The 15,575-nt window shown below is 35.6% G+C and overlaps 1 protein-coding gene across 1 annotated transcript in view; it reads right to left on the reverse strand.

Moving 5' to 3' along the window:
* The window catches only part of Rims2 (regulating synaptic membrane exocytosis 2), a 408,447-nt gene that overhangs the window by 212,941 nt on the left and 179,931 nt on the right, over positions 1-15,575 (reverse strand). Inside the window, exons 12-14 of the mRNA XM_033759701.1 lie at positions 13,715-13,845; positions 11,202-11,373; positions 8,325-8,478 (exon numbers count right to left, since the gene is read on the reverse strand). Coding sequence (XP_033615592.1) covers positions 8,325-8,478; positions 11,202-11,373; positions 13,715-13,845 — 457 coding nt within the window. The remainder of the gene's footprint in view (positions 1-8,324; positions 8,479-11,201; positions 11,374-13,714; positions 13,846-15,575) is intronic.

Consider the following 15,575-nt stretch of genomic DNA (forward strand, 5'->3'; position numbering starts at 1 on the left):
AAAAAAATGTTATAAAAGTGTGTTGGGACTTAATAAAAAACATTATTTTAAAAACAGACCTAACAGCTACAGTGCATACAATTGAAAATTGTAATATCAATGATCTATAGAAAATTATTTCCTTTAAACACTGAAAATCCCTATAAATCTATGCAAATCTGTATATTAAAACAATATTTTACACGCAGTAACGATGTTTCTTCAAAAATATTTCTTCAAAACAATATTCCATGCAACAGGAGCCCCAGAGCAAGAAATCACTATCCCATCTTCAGACAAAATAAACTTCAAGCCAAAGCTGATCAGAAGAGATAAAGAAGGTCACTACATCTGATAAAGGATGCTATTCAAGGAGATGAGATAACAACTTTAAATATACATGCACCTAATACAGGAACACCCAACTTCATCAAACAAATACTACTGGAGATAAAGATCAAATAAACAACACCACAGCGAGGACCTCAACTCCCAACTTCTACAAATAGATCAACTAAAAAAATATCAGTGTTGAACTAGATCTTCAAGCAAAAGACTTAATAGATTAGTGTTCAGCCCAACAAGAACACACATTCTTCTCAACAGTGCACACAACTTCACCAAAACAGAACTCACAGTAGGCCATAGGGCTTGGTACAACAAACACAAAAGAATCAATATAATCCCAGGCGCATTAGCAGATAAGAATGCAATGAAACTAGAAATCAAAGGGAAAAGAAACCACAGAAATTATGTAAACAGTGGAGAGTTAAAAGTACACTTTTGGATAATCATTGAGTCTCGGAATAAATCAAACAGTACCCAGAATCAAAAAACAATCCAAATACAACATCCGAAAAGTTATGGGACACAGAGATAGCGGTCATAAGATGGAAATTTATAGTTCTGAATGTCCACATCAGAAAAACAGAGCAATACCAAATAAATATCCTAATTATGCACCAAAAAACAAGAACAATCCAACTTCAAAACTAATATGAGGAAGGAAATTACAAAGATCAGAGATGAAATTAAAAAAAATGAAAAAGATGAAACAAAAAAATACAATTAATGAACTGAAGACCTTAAATATAAGGATACAGAGAGGTGGAAAGTAAAAGGATTCAGAAAACTATAATATGCAAAAAACATTAATCACAGAAAAGCAGCCGCCACAGCAGTAAAATCAACCAAAGTAGGGCTTAAAGCAAACTTTCCTAGCATGAGAGAGAGATTTGGTAATGATGGAATTGTCAGTCTTCTAAGAAAACTATAATAATTCTGATTTATATGAATCCAACAATATAACTTCAAATTAGATAAAGCCAACAAGGACACTATATGGAGATTTTAGCACACATCTCTAAAACCTGATGAAATACTCAGCTAAAAAGTAAGAAAAAACAGGAGATTTGCACAGTGTAATGAATAAACCTGCCTTTCTAGACATGTGTAAAATATTCACAAGAACAGGACAAAGTAAAAATTATTTTACAGAACATTTATCAAAATGAGTGAATGTAGTACATAAAGTAAAAAATATAACCTGAAGATTCTAAATTAGTCTGGATATGTTCTCTGACAAGAGAGAAATTATGCTACAGACAATAGTATTTCAAAAATCTAGAAAAACCAGAGTCCACAAATTCAACAACACACTCCTAAATAACCGATGGGTTATAACTGAAAGTGTCACATTAAAAATTATTTGTTTCCTTCTATAGGAATAAGAAGGAAAATGATCAAAAGTGGAAGAGAGTAAGAAAATAAGACCTATTAATCAAAAAGAAAACATAAAAGCATACAACCAGGAAGTAAATAAAACCAAAAGTTGGTTTTAAAGTCCAATAAAATTGATAAACCATTGGCAAGTCATAACAAGAGAAAGGAAGTAGGAGGGGAGAGAGTGAGGGAGAGAGAAACTTAGCAGTAATGGGGAAAAGGACATCATTAGATATCCAATAACATTACCAGGATACAAATTATTACGAATAATTTTTGCAAATGAAATGAAAAGATTAGGAGAAAATTTCAAGTTCTAAGGAAACCCCAAATTAACCAAGCTCATACAAAAGAAATACAGAATAAAAGAAATAAAGAATAGTTCTGAATCTAGTAGAGAAATTAAAATTTTAATATAAAACCTACACACTGAGAATTACCCAGATTGATGTCTTTGGTGGTAAATACTTCCAAACATTTAAAACAGAAAAAAAAAATAAAACAAACGCAAACTCTTCCAAATAATACAAAAGTGAAACAGTACTTTCAAAGGTTTTTTGAGGCCAGTGTAAGACTAATATCAAATCCTGACAAAGATGCTATAAGAGAGAAAAATGAAAGAATTCAAACAGACAGAAGTTAACAAGAAGATTACAAAAAAAGAACATACAAAACAATTTCTCTCATGTGCGAATATAGAGGCAAAAAAATTCTACAGAGCGTATCAACACAATGAACCTAGATGTAAGACACAATGGTAATGAATCATAAGATAGCTGAGTTTATTCCACAAATGAAAGATTATTGTAACATTTGAAAAGTGATGCAATCCACCACAGTAATAAAATTTAAAATGCTATATGGTTATATCCATAAGGGAAAAACAAACAAACAAAAAAAGCAACATCCACTCATGATGAAAAACTCTTAACAATCTATGGATAAAACAATGTTTCTTGAATGTCTCAGAGTAGCATAAAAATCTTACACAAGAAGTATGAGATACAATGGGGAAATGTATAGAACTTTTCCAAAGGTCTGAAGAACAGATGTGGATGCCAACTTCTACTTAAAATCACTTTCACACATTTTACTATAGGGCCTAACCACAGAACCAAGAGAAATAAAAGCAGGCCAGGTATATCAATTTAAAGCAAAGTGAAGAATTTGTCATTGTTCACAAATAAGATACTACTGTATATCAAAACTCAAAATAATGTATGGAAAATGTATTACACAAATAATATATTCTATTTCTATCTCCCAGCATCAATTTAAATAAAATTCCTAGGTATAGATCTAATAAAGATACAAAACCTCTACATTGAAACCTGTTAATGTACTCATACATAATGTTGTACCAGAATCACAGAGTGGAGTTCTCTCCCCACACCCCAAAGAGACAGCAGTTCCTTTCAAACTGACAAAATTTGAATCAAAATCCTAGGAGGATGTTAGTGGGGAAAAAACAAATTTACATTCAAGTGATTTGTAGGTACAAAAGGTAAAGAATGTAAACAATCTTAATAACACAGCTGACCTTGCAAGTGCAAGGACCCAAGTTCGATCCCCGGTATCAAAAAAATTAAATTAAAAAAAATAATAAAAAGAGCAACAGCTGAGTAAGTTACATTACCAAATACTGTATCATAATGCATTATAAAGCTATAATAATTTTGGCAGTTTTGTATTGGCACAAAATTAGAAAGATTATCTGAGAAGTGTTGAGAAACTTAGCCACAGACATACGGCATTTCCAACAAATAATGTTGGATCAAGTGTGTATCCACAAAAGTAAGAACAAATTTTGACCCATATCTAACACTATATCCAGACATTAATTCCAATTGGATTGGAGAGTTAATCCTAAAGCAATATACTAAAAGAAAACATAGCAGTATATCAATTGTGATTGTGTGTAAAAAGCAGAAAATGCGAAAGAAAAATGGGTAATAAATTTGATGATGTATGCATAAAGAATATATCCAATAGTAAGGTAGCCTGTGCAAACGTTATCAGAGCAATGTAAACTAAAGCCACCACAGGAAACACTACACTCCCACTCGAAATGAAGAGCACGTAATTATAAGCTATATGCAAAAGTGTAAAGAAACTCATAAAATCTTCACTTGATATTATAGAAAATACAAATTTATGTAAACTGCAAAACTGCCTAAAAACACCTGCTGCAGGATGGACTGTAATCTATCAACTCCAAAATTTGATGTGTTCTTAGTAGAAAAAAAAATGATTACATGCTTATCAAAAGTCATGTACAAGTATATCCATAGCAGCAATCTTCGGGATAGCCAAGACCAGCAAACAGACCATCCATCATCTGTAGATCTCACAAGCTGTCATATATTAATAGACAATACTATACAGCAATGAAAATAAATTAACTGCAGTTATATACAGCAATGCTGAGAAATCTCATCAATATTCTGATAAGAAGAAAGTCAGAGTTAAAAGAATAATTTACTGCCAACAGTCATACCAAACTTAATATGCACAGCCATATCATCTGATCTCAGAAGCTTCGTGTCAGGTTGGTAACTACTTGGATGAGAAAAAGAGAAATACATTGGGTAATCGCATTTCTAGAATATTCACATGTGTGTTTACATATCCCATTTATAAGAATTCCAACAAAAGGTAAAGTAGTGTATGAGACTGAAGCCAAGAGAGCTGCTCAGGGGATGATGATATGAGGTTTGCAGCAAGCGATTTGGGGGATGTTTTTCTTGATTTGAGAGATAGTTCACCTGTGGTTACTCTATGCTGTACTTCAGCATAAAGTTTACTTAAAAATGCAGTTTTGCTTCTGAGAATGGTTGAGTAGGTATAATCCAACTAATTCTTTTCCCAGTAATAATAATAATAATAACTTCAGATAAAACATTTTCATTAAAAACAAAATAGTTGAAAGATGCAGAAAATAAGCAAATGAAGGCAGAAATCAGTGCAATGACCTTGACATAAGGAAAGCACGCATTTAGCCAGCTTTGCCCTAGGATGTTCCCTTTCTGGTTCTCAGCAGAGAAGACAAAAAGCAAGCAAAAAGCCTTAGGCTTCTAAGGCCAAGAGGCCAGGAATCAGAAGTAAGGGTTATAAGAGTAGCTACAAGGTGAGGGGCAAATCCTACAAAGGAAGGAGGCAGAGGGGTTCCCAAATTTAAAAGAACCCTCAAATCCTTGTTCAAAGTGTGAACTACAGAGCTAAAAGTAAGAGCAACACAGCAGAAAGTCACAGCTAAAAAGATAAAAATGGTGCAAGGACATTTCAGCAGCCGGTGTTGAGAAGACAGAGTTCCAAATTTAATTCTCATTATAAAATAGGAGCTTAGAAAACATCTTGGACTTTCCCTAGAACTAGCACACCTTAGGAATATGTAGGAACCAGAAACTGGACTGAGGACCACTTACTAGGGGTTACAGACAGAAATCATGATCTAACCACCCTAACATGTCTTCCATTAGTCTTAGGTGAATCTTCAGTAACTTTTCTACTGAAATAAAATGCAATATTCTTCATTATGCAGACTCTAAAATGCATCAAAAACAGAACTAAACATTAGTAGATATATAAAAAACAAAATGCAATCCATAATCAAGAACGAAAGCAGAAATGTAAATGTAAACAAAAGATAAGAACTAAAATAACTACTGCAAATACATTAATGTTTGTATAAACATTTGAGATATATTGCCATTTCAGAAAGCAACCTCACTTGCCAGGAATGGTGGTACACACCTGCAACCCAGACCTCTGGAAGGCTAAGACAGGAAGATCAAAGGTTCAAATTCATCGTAGGCAACTTTGTGAGACCCTGTCTCAAAATTTATAAAAAGATTTCTTAAAGGTTGGGTTCAATCCCCAGAACCACAAAAAAAGGCAATCTTACTTAGCTTTTGATGCATTTTAAATTCAGGTTTAGTAGTTTTAGTCTTGTTTATAAGTTTTCAAAAATGCTTAATAAATCACTGTTTGAAATATGCACTGCTTCTGGGCTGAGAATATAGCTCAGTGGTAGAGCATTTGCCTAGCATGCACGAGGCCCTGGGTTTGGCTCCCAGCACTGCCAAATAAATTAATTAATTTAAAAGAAATATGCGCTGCTCCTATCATCTTTTCATAGGAAACACCTGCAAGTAGCTTAAAATTAAACTATAATGTTATGGGAAATGTTACTTTGCTGTTAAAAGTGTAATTTCTCACTTCCCAGACACACTCAGCTTTTGATCTTCAACAAAGGAGCCAAAAGCACATACTGAAGGAAAGACAGCCTATTCTACAAGTAGTACTGGGAAAACTGGGTATCTGTGTGCAGAAGATTAAAACTTGACCCTTACCTTTCACCATACACTAAATGAAAATAAAAATGGATCAAAGATCTAAACATTAAAACAGAAATATTAAACCTACTGGAAGATAAAATAGTTAAAACATCTGAAGACCTAGGCGTAGGAAAGAATTTTCTATGCAGAACCTCAATTCTACAAGAAATAACAGCTAGACTACAAATATGGGATTATATCACACTAAAAAGCTTCTAAACAGCGAAAGAATCAATCAACAGAGTGAAGAGATAACCTACAGAATGGGAAAAAGCTTGCCAGCTGCTCCTCAGACAGAGAACTGCTATCTAGAATGTGTGAAGAACTCAAGAAAATTAGAGCCCTAAATTTAAAGGCTGCTTTATGTTGCCCCAGCTGGGTTCAAGAGATCCTCCCACCTCATCCTTCCCATTAGAAATACAGTCTTTATTTCTTTTAGGTGTATGTACCCATTATTAATTGCAGATAAATTATTTATCAGAGATTGGTCTGTAGGACAAGACTACATGGTACAGTATGGAGAGATTACGCTGCCTATGGACAAATTTAAAGCAGTTACTAATAGTAGAGCAATTTTAAGAATGGGAAAATATTAAAAAGCTACAAGGTTTATTACATTAATTGAATAAAAAATCCATGGCACACAGCTGAAAGAAAGTGCTGTGGGCTCGTGGCTCCTCACACCCACTATTCTCAATCAGCTAAGGGTGAGGGGTTGGGAACTTTTGGTACATTTAAAAGTTTCAGGTATTAACTGCTCTCAAACCTACTCAGGATTATAGTAATGACAGCAGTAGGTAAAGGCCAATCCTACAAGAAAGGAGAGTGCTGGCTAGCACTAGCTGCCTACAAACTTAAACTGTAAGAATTAGTACATGACGATTTATTTTAGTAATCTCCCATTACCTCCATATTATGGTTTTGAGGGAATGTACTGAGTAGATAACAGCGGCCAGAAAGAGTAAGATTAGTTTCACAAAATTCATCATAATGTTGTAATTACTCAACGAAAGATGCTGTAATGGCATTTACAAATAAGGGGTGAGTGGATGTTTATAGTCTTGGAAGACTGAAAAAATGATAGTTACAGAATTAGTGTTGAATAAATATCATCCAGGTGTGAGATTATATTTAGTGCAAATAAAATGCCAATCATTAAAGAGATAATTTTTAAATGAGCGAAGACAATTCTCTAAAGTTTCCTGTGACTGGCCATGGGCCAATCTTATTCGCTGAATTCTCTACTCATCCACCCATCTTAGGCTATATTTAGTGCTTTATTCAACAGGAATGGTGTGACCCATATACACAATAGTTATCTGTTGTGCTGCCACGTACACTCTCTATAATTAGTAAATGACATAACATTTATGCTTGTAAGTAGACACCTGGGAAATCTGGTTAATGTCAGTCTCGCAGTACTTGATAAAAATGCTGCTAAACCAGAAGCAAGCTCATGCCGTGAAAAGGAAACAAGCAGGTACTTTATCTCTCAGTGACAGATTCATGAAACAATGGTAAGATAAAATTTAGTAAAACCAACCCTAATTTGGGGGCAAATAACCAACACTATCACTTTTCAACGTGGAAAACACTTTCAAATTTGTTAAGCTTCTCTGGACTAACCTACTTTTGTTGTTATAGTTCAGACTATGTATAATCCAGGGTAAAATCTAAGTATCTAAATAATCATAGTAATAAGAACAACAACAACAAGAACAGGCTCTCTTCCAGAGATTAAATGATTTCTTATATCCGATGAGGCAGGCATTATTATTTACACGTTATAGAAGACACTGAGGCACAGAGAGATCATTTACCTCAAATCAGGGAGGTCTCAACTGACTCGAGATTTCAACACTGCTTAGACTGAAATTAAACTGCGTAGTTTTAACCCTTATGTTATACTCGCCATCTTAGATGTTATAAAACACTGGGAACAAAGAAAGTAGAAATCACAATATTGGGTATCTGCAGCAACGTGATCGAACTCTACTGCTAGACACATCGTCCCTACACTTAAGGTGCTAAGTCCTAAGATCTAAACATAACTGCTGGCTTGAGGTCATACGTGCCCAGTGGCATGAGAAGCACTTGACACTGATGAGTTAATGCTGCGGCGTGACTTTATATGAGTGTAGCAAATGATGGAAGAACGCCAGCAATAGCCATGAAAACACTAACAGCTGCTCGTTAATGCTCATGATGCTCTTCAAATTCTGTCACATGTACACCTGAGATCAGAAATATCCAACAGAAATGGAATCAATGTTGTGGAAAACGTACTCTGCAGTCTCCGCGTTGGGCTGTCCTCATGGAGCTGTCTTCGGGGCAGGTACGGAGATGGGTGGGGAAGAGGCAACGAGGAGACATCGTGGGTCTGGAGTTTGTACCAGTGTGGCTCATCATCCAGTAACGCTGTTTCTAGTTCAATTAAAATCTACAGAGCCAAGAGACAAAGGACTGTGAAGGTCTAACAATAATAAAGAGCTCTCCTAAGTGTTCTAACAACTTCTCTAATAGTAACAGTAATGCTGTTAGATGAAAAAGAAAGTCATTTACACGGTGTAAAATTATCAGCATATCTGACTGAAAGATAAAGTTTTATAACTTGTTAGAGATTTACTAGTTTCAAATTTCTACTACATTCACTTGGTAGACCCTTCACCACCCAATAACTAGATGCTATTATATTTACTATGACAGAATTAACACTTATTTTTTAAATGTCTGTAATAATAACTACAATCTATATATCATTTTCTAATTTTAAAAGTAATTTTACTATGTTAACCTTTTCAGGAACTCTTAAATGAAAGAAAATCATATTTGAAGTACCTATAAAGTTTAAGAATCATACCATTGGACTATTTATCTAAATTCCAAAAGAATCTACCAGTATGGGCTTGACGCTAAGGACAACAGGATTAAAAAGGTTAAAAGCTTGTCTAAGGTCACACCAACTTTAAGTGAAAAAGGTGAAGTGAATTAATCTGTTTTATTTAAAACTCTATGTTTGGGCCGGGGATTTAGCTCAGTGGTTCCGCCACCTGCCTTGCAAGCACAAGGTCCCAAGTTTGATGCCTGATACAAAAAAAATAAAAAATAAAAATAAATAAAACTTTAAGTTCACTGTACCATGCCGCTGAGTTCAAACCCAAAACATCATGCTATCCTATAAAAACATACAATTATCATGTCAATTTAAAAAAAGGAAAAAAGCAATACCAAGCTTTTAATATGAACTACATTATAATATGTATTTTATAATACTATTTCAAAGTTATAAAAGATATCACTGTAGAGGTAATAGACTGTTTTCTTTTGGAGCATTGTACAAGCTTGACAGCATCTGGACTTGTGGTAATGAAACCCGCTGTGTAAAGATAAAATACATCATTGTATTATTTAGCTATGAAGGTAAAGAGGCAAATGGCTATTATTTCTCTGTTCCTAAATTTTCCCTCGTCATTTTCAAAATTGTAGGCTTTATGTTCCAAGTGGTATTTTTGCTGTGAGTGTTTACACAGACACAAGCACGTATACACACACACACACACACACATTTACTTAATCCTCATAGTAACTCTGAGTTGTATATTAGGGTTATTCCCACTAAGACGAAGAGGGAACTGAAGCACAAGTAAGTTAAATAACTCAACCAAAGACACAAAGCTCACAGTGGTACCCCTGGGCAAGTAGACCGAGGCAGCTGGAACCAGAGCGTCCCTTCTTTCCAAACAGCTTATAGGTTTATGACTCTGGACCCTTAGACAGCATTCAGGGCAATATTTCTACACACGAGGGTGCTCTCCCCTGAGACCACCACTGATTTATAGAGAATCCCACCACAGTGAAGAGGCTGAAAGTGGACAACTTAGCACACGAATCTGGAGAACTGCTTCACTTCTTCCCCTCTGAATCACTTTCTACATTACAGTGTGAAATACTTTTCTCAAGTACACATGCAGAGGAGCAGTCACTCTTTAACAGCTGTCCTTGGTTCACGGTATCCACAGGATGAATCCATGTTTCTGGATACTAAGGGATATGATTTGACAGCAGTTGAACTCGCAAGTATCATTCTCACCCCTTTCCCTTTCAATTTCACTGCAGCCGCCCAGACTTGATGTCTGTTTATTCTCTCTACAGGAATTTTACTTCCCTTGACCTCCCTGAATGCCACTAGTTTGAGGGATTTCCTTCATCCACCTTCCTCACCGCACAGCCGCTGTGCATGGTTGCAGTCCCCCCGCCACAGTGGTTGGTGTGCCATTCACCTGTGAATCCTCAGAGGAGAGGGCTGAAATTCCCTGCAGTCAGCAACGTGCCATATTCGCCTCTGAAGCCTCCTAGCACAATGCTTGATACATTACAGAGCTAAAAAATAACCCATGAATAAACAACCAGACTACTCACTAGCGGTACAAGTGGTTTAATAAACAACACTATGAAATGAAGCAATCCACTTGTGAAACAGAAAACAACCTTCTATGATTCAATACTGAGATGTCTACAGTAAGAATACACCTGTAAGAACTGTCACAGAGTGTGTGTGCGTGTGTGTGTGTGTGTGTGTGTGTGTGTGCGTGCGCGCGCGTGCATGTTTAAACTGGGATCTCATGGTGTTGCTGCAACTGGCCTTGAGCTCTGGATTCCAGTGTAGCTCCTGGCTGTAGTCCCCAGACCCAGGACTCCAGGCTTGTACCACCACGCCTACCTTTGCTACAGCTAGTTAGAACCTTTGTTTTCTATAGTTTTGATACATTTTATCTTAAAGCACTAGCTCAATTCATTATGTTAAATTAAGAAACTATACTTTAGCCAGGTGTGGTGTTGCACCCCTGTAATCCCAGCACTCGGGAGGCTGAGGCAGGAGGATCACTGTGAGTTCGAGACCAGCCTGGGCTACATAATGAGTTCCAGGTCAGTCTCAACTACATAGTGAGACCCTGTCTAAAAAAAATAAAGAAAATACTTTAACAGGGCTGGGGATGTAGCTCAGTGGTGCTGCTCCTGTCTCGCAAGCATAAGGTCTTGAGTTCAATCCCCGGTACCGAAACTATACTTTAACAGATATTTGAGATATAAAATTTTACTGATAGTCATTCAAACAAAAGTATTTAGAATGACATGAACATTTTGTAAAATAATTCTGAGTACCTCTCCTAAAAATTCACTTTCTTCCTCTCGAACTCTAGCTTGATCCCAAAGAGTAATTTCCAGCATTCGTTCCCGAAATTCCCTTCGGTGGACTGGAGAATAAATGAATGTTTGATTCCATTTTGGTTCCAATGTTTTCTTTACTGTTTTTGTTCTCCTCTTGTTTTTATCACTAAGGAAAAGAAAGAACATAGGAAATTATATAAAATTGAATTTCATCTTAAAATATATTAATTTAAAATTTGTCAGAAGTAAAATTATCACATATTTATCATACATTGCAAATCCTGTATTTTAAGTTATTGTAAATAACAAATTAAAATTTACAAGATATATAATTATGTAATGCATTAAAAGTATGATCCAAGACTAGCATAGTTCAATAAATCTTAAACTTTTCCAATGACAGATAATTGAAAACTTACAAGATGGATCTCAACTATAAAATTTTTTACATATTACCCTTATGGAAATCTTCCAAATAATATTAACCTGTACCATTCACATATTATTTATTTGAACTACTAAAGACTTATTGCAAAAAAAAGATGAGTAAATTGCAGTGATAGTAACTTCTATCTTTATACTTTAGGTAATAAGCAATTGTAATTTACATCTTATACACCTTTTTACCCATAAGAAGGGCTGTGGTTCTTTGGGATACAGCATGTCCTCTAAGAACACTGAACACTGTTTCTTCTAAGGATGCCACTCCAAGGTGGGCTGGAAATGCAACATGTGGAGATGGGCAGACCTTCCAGGTCAGAGTCTTTCACACTTATTTGGATCACGTATCTCTGTCAAGGGACCAAAACCTCTGAAACTGTGAGACAAAATGAGCCCTCTCCTATGAAGGTTTTGTCTCAGGCATTCTGTCACAGCCACGGAAAGCGAACACAGCAGGGAAACAGAAAGAGGGGCACAAAGAAGGGCGAAGCAGACTTTGAAATAAAGACACGTCTTTTAAAACATGCAGTGCCTGGTATAGATTTGACTTGAGGAATCAAGAGATATTGCATGTTTCCTGAGCACTTATTTAATGTGGCAGAAAGCGGCCTTTAGATATACTGATAATGAAGACAATTGGGGAAAAAAAGATGCCACACCAGGTGCCACTTCTAATTTTGAGGTCATTTGTAGGAAAATGACATTGCAAACCTAGATAGATTTTTCTCTCTGTGTACATGGAAAAGGAGTGATGCTATGTATAATAACAAACTAAATGATAGGAGCAAAGCCAAGGTGGAGCACTGTTAATCCAAACTCCTGAAATCCAAATGGTCCAGAGTCTGCAATTTTCTGAGTTCTCACATGATGCCAGAGTGGACAAATCCATACCAAATTATTAAAACTACTGCAAAGAATTATCTTCAGGAGATAAAAGTGCATGTGTTCGATACAAAACATACATAAATTTTGTATTTAAATTTGTGCCCCACCCTCAAAATGAGTACATGACGTAAATATTCCAAAGTTTGAAAAAAATCTGAGAGTCAGAACACTTCCATCTCCCACATTTTGGATAAAGGGCACCTAACTTCGTCACAAGGACAATGACTTGCGATTGCTTACTCTCCCTGTCCCTTTCTAAAAATTGTCTATTTATTCAGCATTTATTTATATTTCATCCATGAAAGAATAAATTCTGAGACCCTGTTAAGAGACACAGCTCCTTCCAACAAGGCCAAGACATATTCAACAGATACCCTACTAATTTAAGAATGATTTGTAACAAAATCTGAAGAATAGAAGAATAAGCCATCAACTTTCTCTAAGAACTAAAAAATGTTCTCTGATAAAGAATGACTTATTTTAAGAGGGATTTCAATATTGCACAGAAAGAAGACTAGACAATTTCTGCACTTCCTTAAAACTCAATGTACATAACTACAGTTTCATGGGCCTACTTATCATATACCCAACACAGTAAAAGCTTGAAGAAGGCAATCTGAAGACCAATGTGTAAGTTTCCTAGGGGTGATGAAATACAAAATGCACTTTGTAATTTGTAGAATAGAGTAAAACAGTATTTTGGGAAGAGAAGATAGAAACTGAAGAGCAATATAAATACTTTTTAGCACCCTTACCAATTTTTTGACATTATATTTTGTATTAAAATTTTATATAAAGGTGTGTTAATGATTTATCGATAAGACATATTAAGAAGTCATACACACATGCTTAAAATATTAAATAACATAATACATAACATTTCATACATTTGAAAAATCCCAAATATTGACTGTCACTATTTTGATTCTTAAAAATGAGATTATGTTTATGTTAAATTTCACGAGTATCTGACTAGTGCAATACAGAAAATGAATTATAAGAATTGAAACACCCATCGCTATTACCCACTTATTTTATTTATTTATTTATTTATTTATTTAATTTTTTTTTTTTTAGGGATCAAACTCGGGCCCTTGAAAGCAGGTGGTGGAACCACTGAGCCAAATCTCCGGCCCTCCCACTTATTTTAAAGAACATTTATTTCTGTTTTACATCCATACCTTCTATCTGGAAGAAAGTAAATTTTAACGTAAGGATTCCTGGGTCTCCCATCTTCCCTGGAAGGAAGGTCCTTTGCTCCCAAAATTGTAACTATTAATTGGTGACCAACCTTGTCAAACCACAGTTTTATCTGAAAAGCAAAAATAATAACTTCTCAGCTGAAACATTTACTACCAATACATGTAAAAATATGCTAATAATATCAATGAATACAAAAATCGACTCAGATATGGTTTCACTGATAAATCACTTAAGCTTTTTATTATTCTAATGTGATTATTAACATGCACGTAATAATAACACTAGCATTATTAAAGTCTTTAAGCACAATTATTGCTCTATATCTTCCTTAACCCTGAATCACTTCAGTTCATTTTGTTTCCCCTATAATGAGCTCAGAATAAGTGATAAAAAAGAAATGGGTAGGTAGTAAGGTAGTAATTTATTTATGTGTTACTGATAGAGAATTTTCAACAAATGTTTTATGACACCTCATATCAAAAGACATTTCAAAGATTATAAGATGTTTTCCTGTAGTATTATCAGTAATTTCTTCAGTTCATGTTCATATTTTTAGTCAACTCATCTTTTAAATTTTTTCTTACTCAGACATGTCTGTTGTGAAGCAAATGCATCCAACCTTACCATAATAAGATTTCATTTTATAGCGAGAGATGGGAGAGCTGTGCCCTAGTTAAAGCTGGAGCTTCAGGTCTAGCTGCTGAATCCATTCCACCTGACAGCTACTCTCCCACGGACACCCTTCCGCCGCCTACACCTACGGACCCAGCCGGTGGGCCGCTGATGCAGAGGCCTGTGACAGCCATGGCTCTGGTACGCATCTCGGTTCAGAACTCAGCACACGTCTGACCACGACCTTGAAATTTAAATGGAGCCGGAAATTTGGAACTTGAGAATTACAGGTAAAAACAGCTTTCTGGATGTTATCTGAAACACTGTCCGTTCAGTTCCAACGGCACCACGGCTTTGCTGAGAGCCTCACCCACATACGGGATATACTGAGAGCTGAGCGACTCTAGAGGCAGAGAGAGGGCTCACAATCCAAAAGGAAATGTCATTCATTTACTTCTTTACCAAAAGGAATTAGCCCTCTAACTAGAACAAGACTAAGAAGTATTCCAATCATAAAGATTATAATTACTAGTCTTTGTGCTTTGTGGTCTTTATGTTTGGTGTAGTTATTATGTTGCTATTACATAACAAAAAGATTTTCTCATAGAGCTGCTACGTTCAAAAACAAACCCTAAACAAGTTTCTCGAACTGAGATAAACACATATCCTGCAGCAATATAGCTGAAGTGTTCTCTCACCTACGCAATCAGAATGGCACTGGAATTTATGTATTGATTTATTTATTTGGTAGTGGGGATTAAACCTAGGGCCTTCGCTCTGAGCTGCATCCTCAATCCTAGTTTAATTCTTTTTTTTTTTTTTTTTTCAGACAAGGTGTCACAAAGTTGCCCAGGCTGGGTTTGAATTTGGGGTTTTCCTGCTTCAGCCTCCCAGAATGTTGAGATTATGGGTGTATGCTACCATGCGTGGATTGAAATAAGAATGGTAACAAGTCCTCCAGGATATCTTCATGTCCATGAAAATTGGAGCAACGCTGCCTTAGATCAAGGGAAGAAAAAAGGATCCAATATTTCAGAGAAAAATGTTCCCATACTTGTTTGCCTATTAGAATAGAGACACAGATGAGGATAAAGGTGTGAAAAGGGATGCATAAAATAGGCTTCTGGCAAAAGCCACATGAAGAAAACAAAGAAATGTGGGGTGTCTCATTGTACATGAAATGAAAGACACTGAAAATTGCGTCACCGTTCCTCTAAATGGATGAAA

The sequence above is a fragment of the Fukomys damarensis genome, unplaced genomic scaffold, assembly GCF_012274545.1.
Source record: "Fukomys damarensis isolate Sample0158 unplaced genomic scaffold, DMR_v1.0_HiC HiC_scaffold_5, whole genome shotgun sequence".
NCBI classification, from domain to species: Eukaryota; Metazoa; Chordata; class Mammalia; order Rodentia; family Bathyergidae; genus Fukomys; species Fukomys damarensis.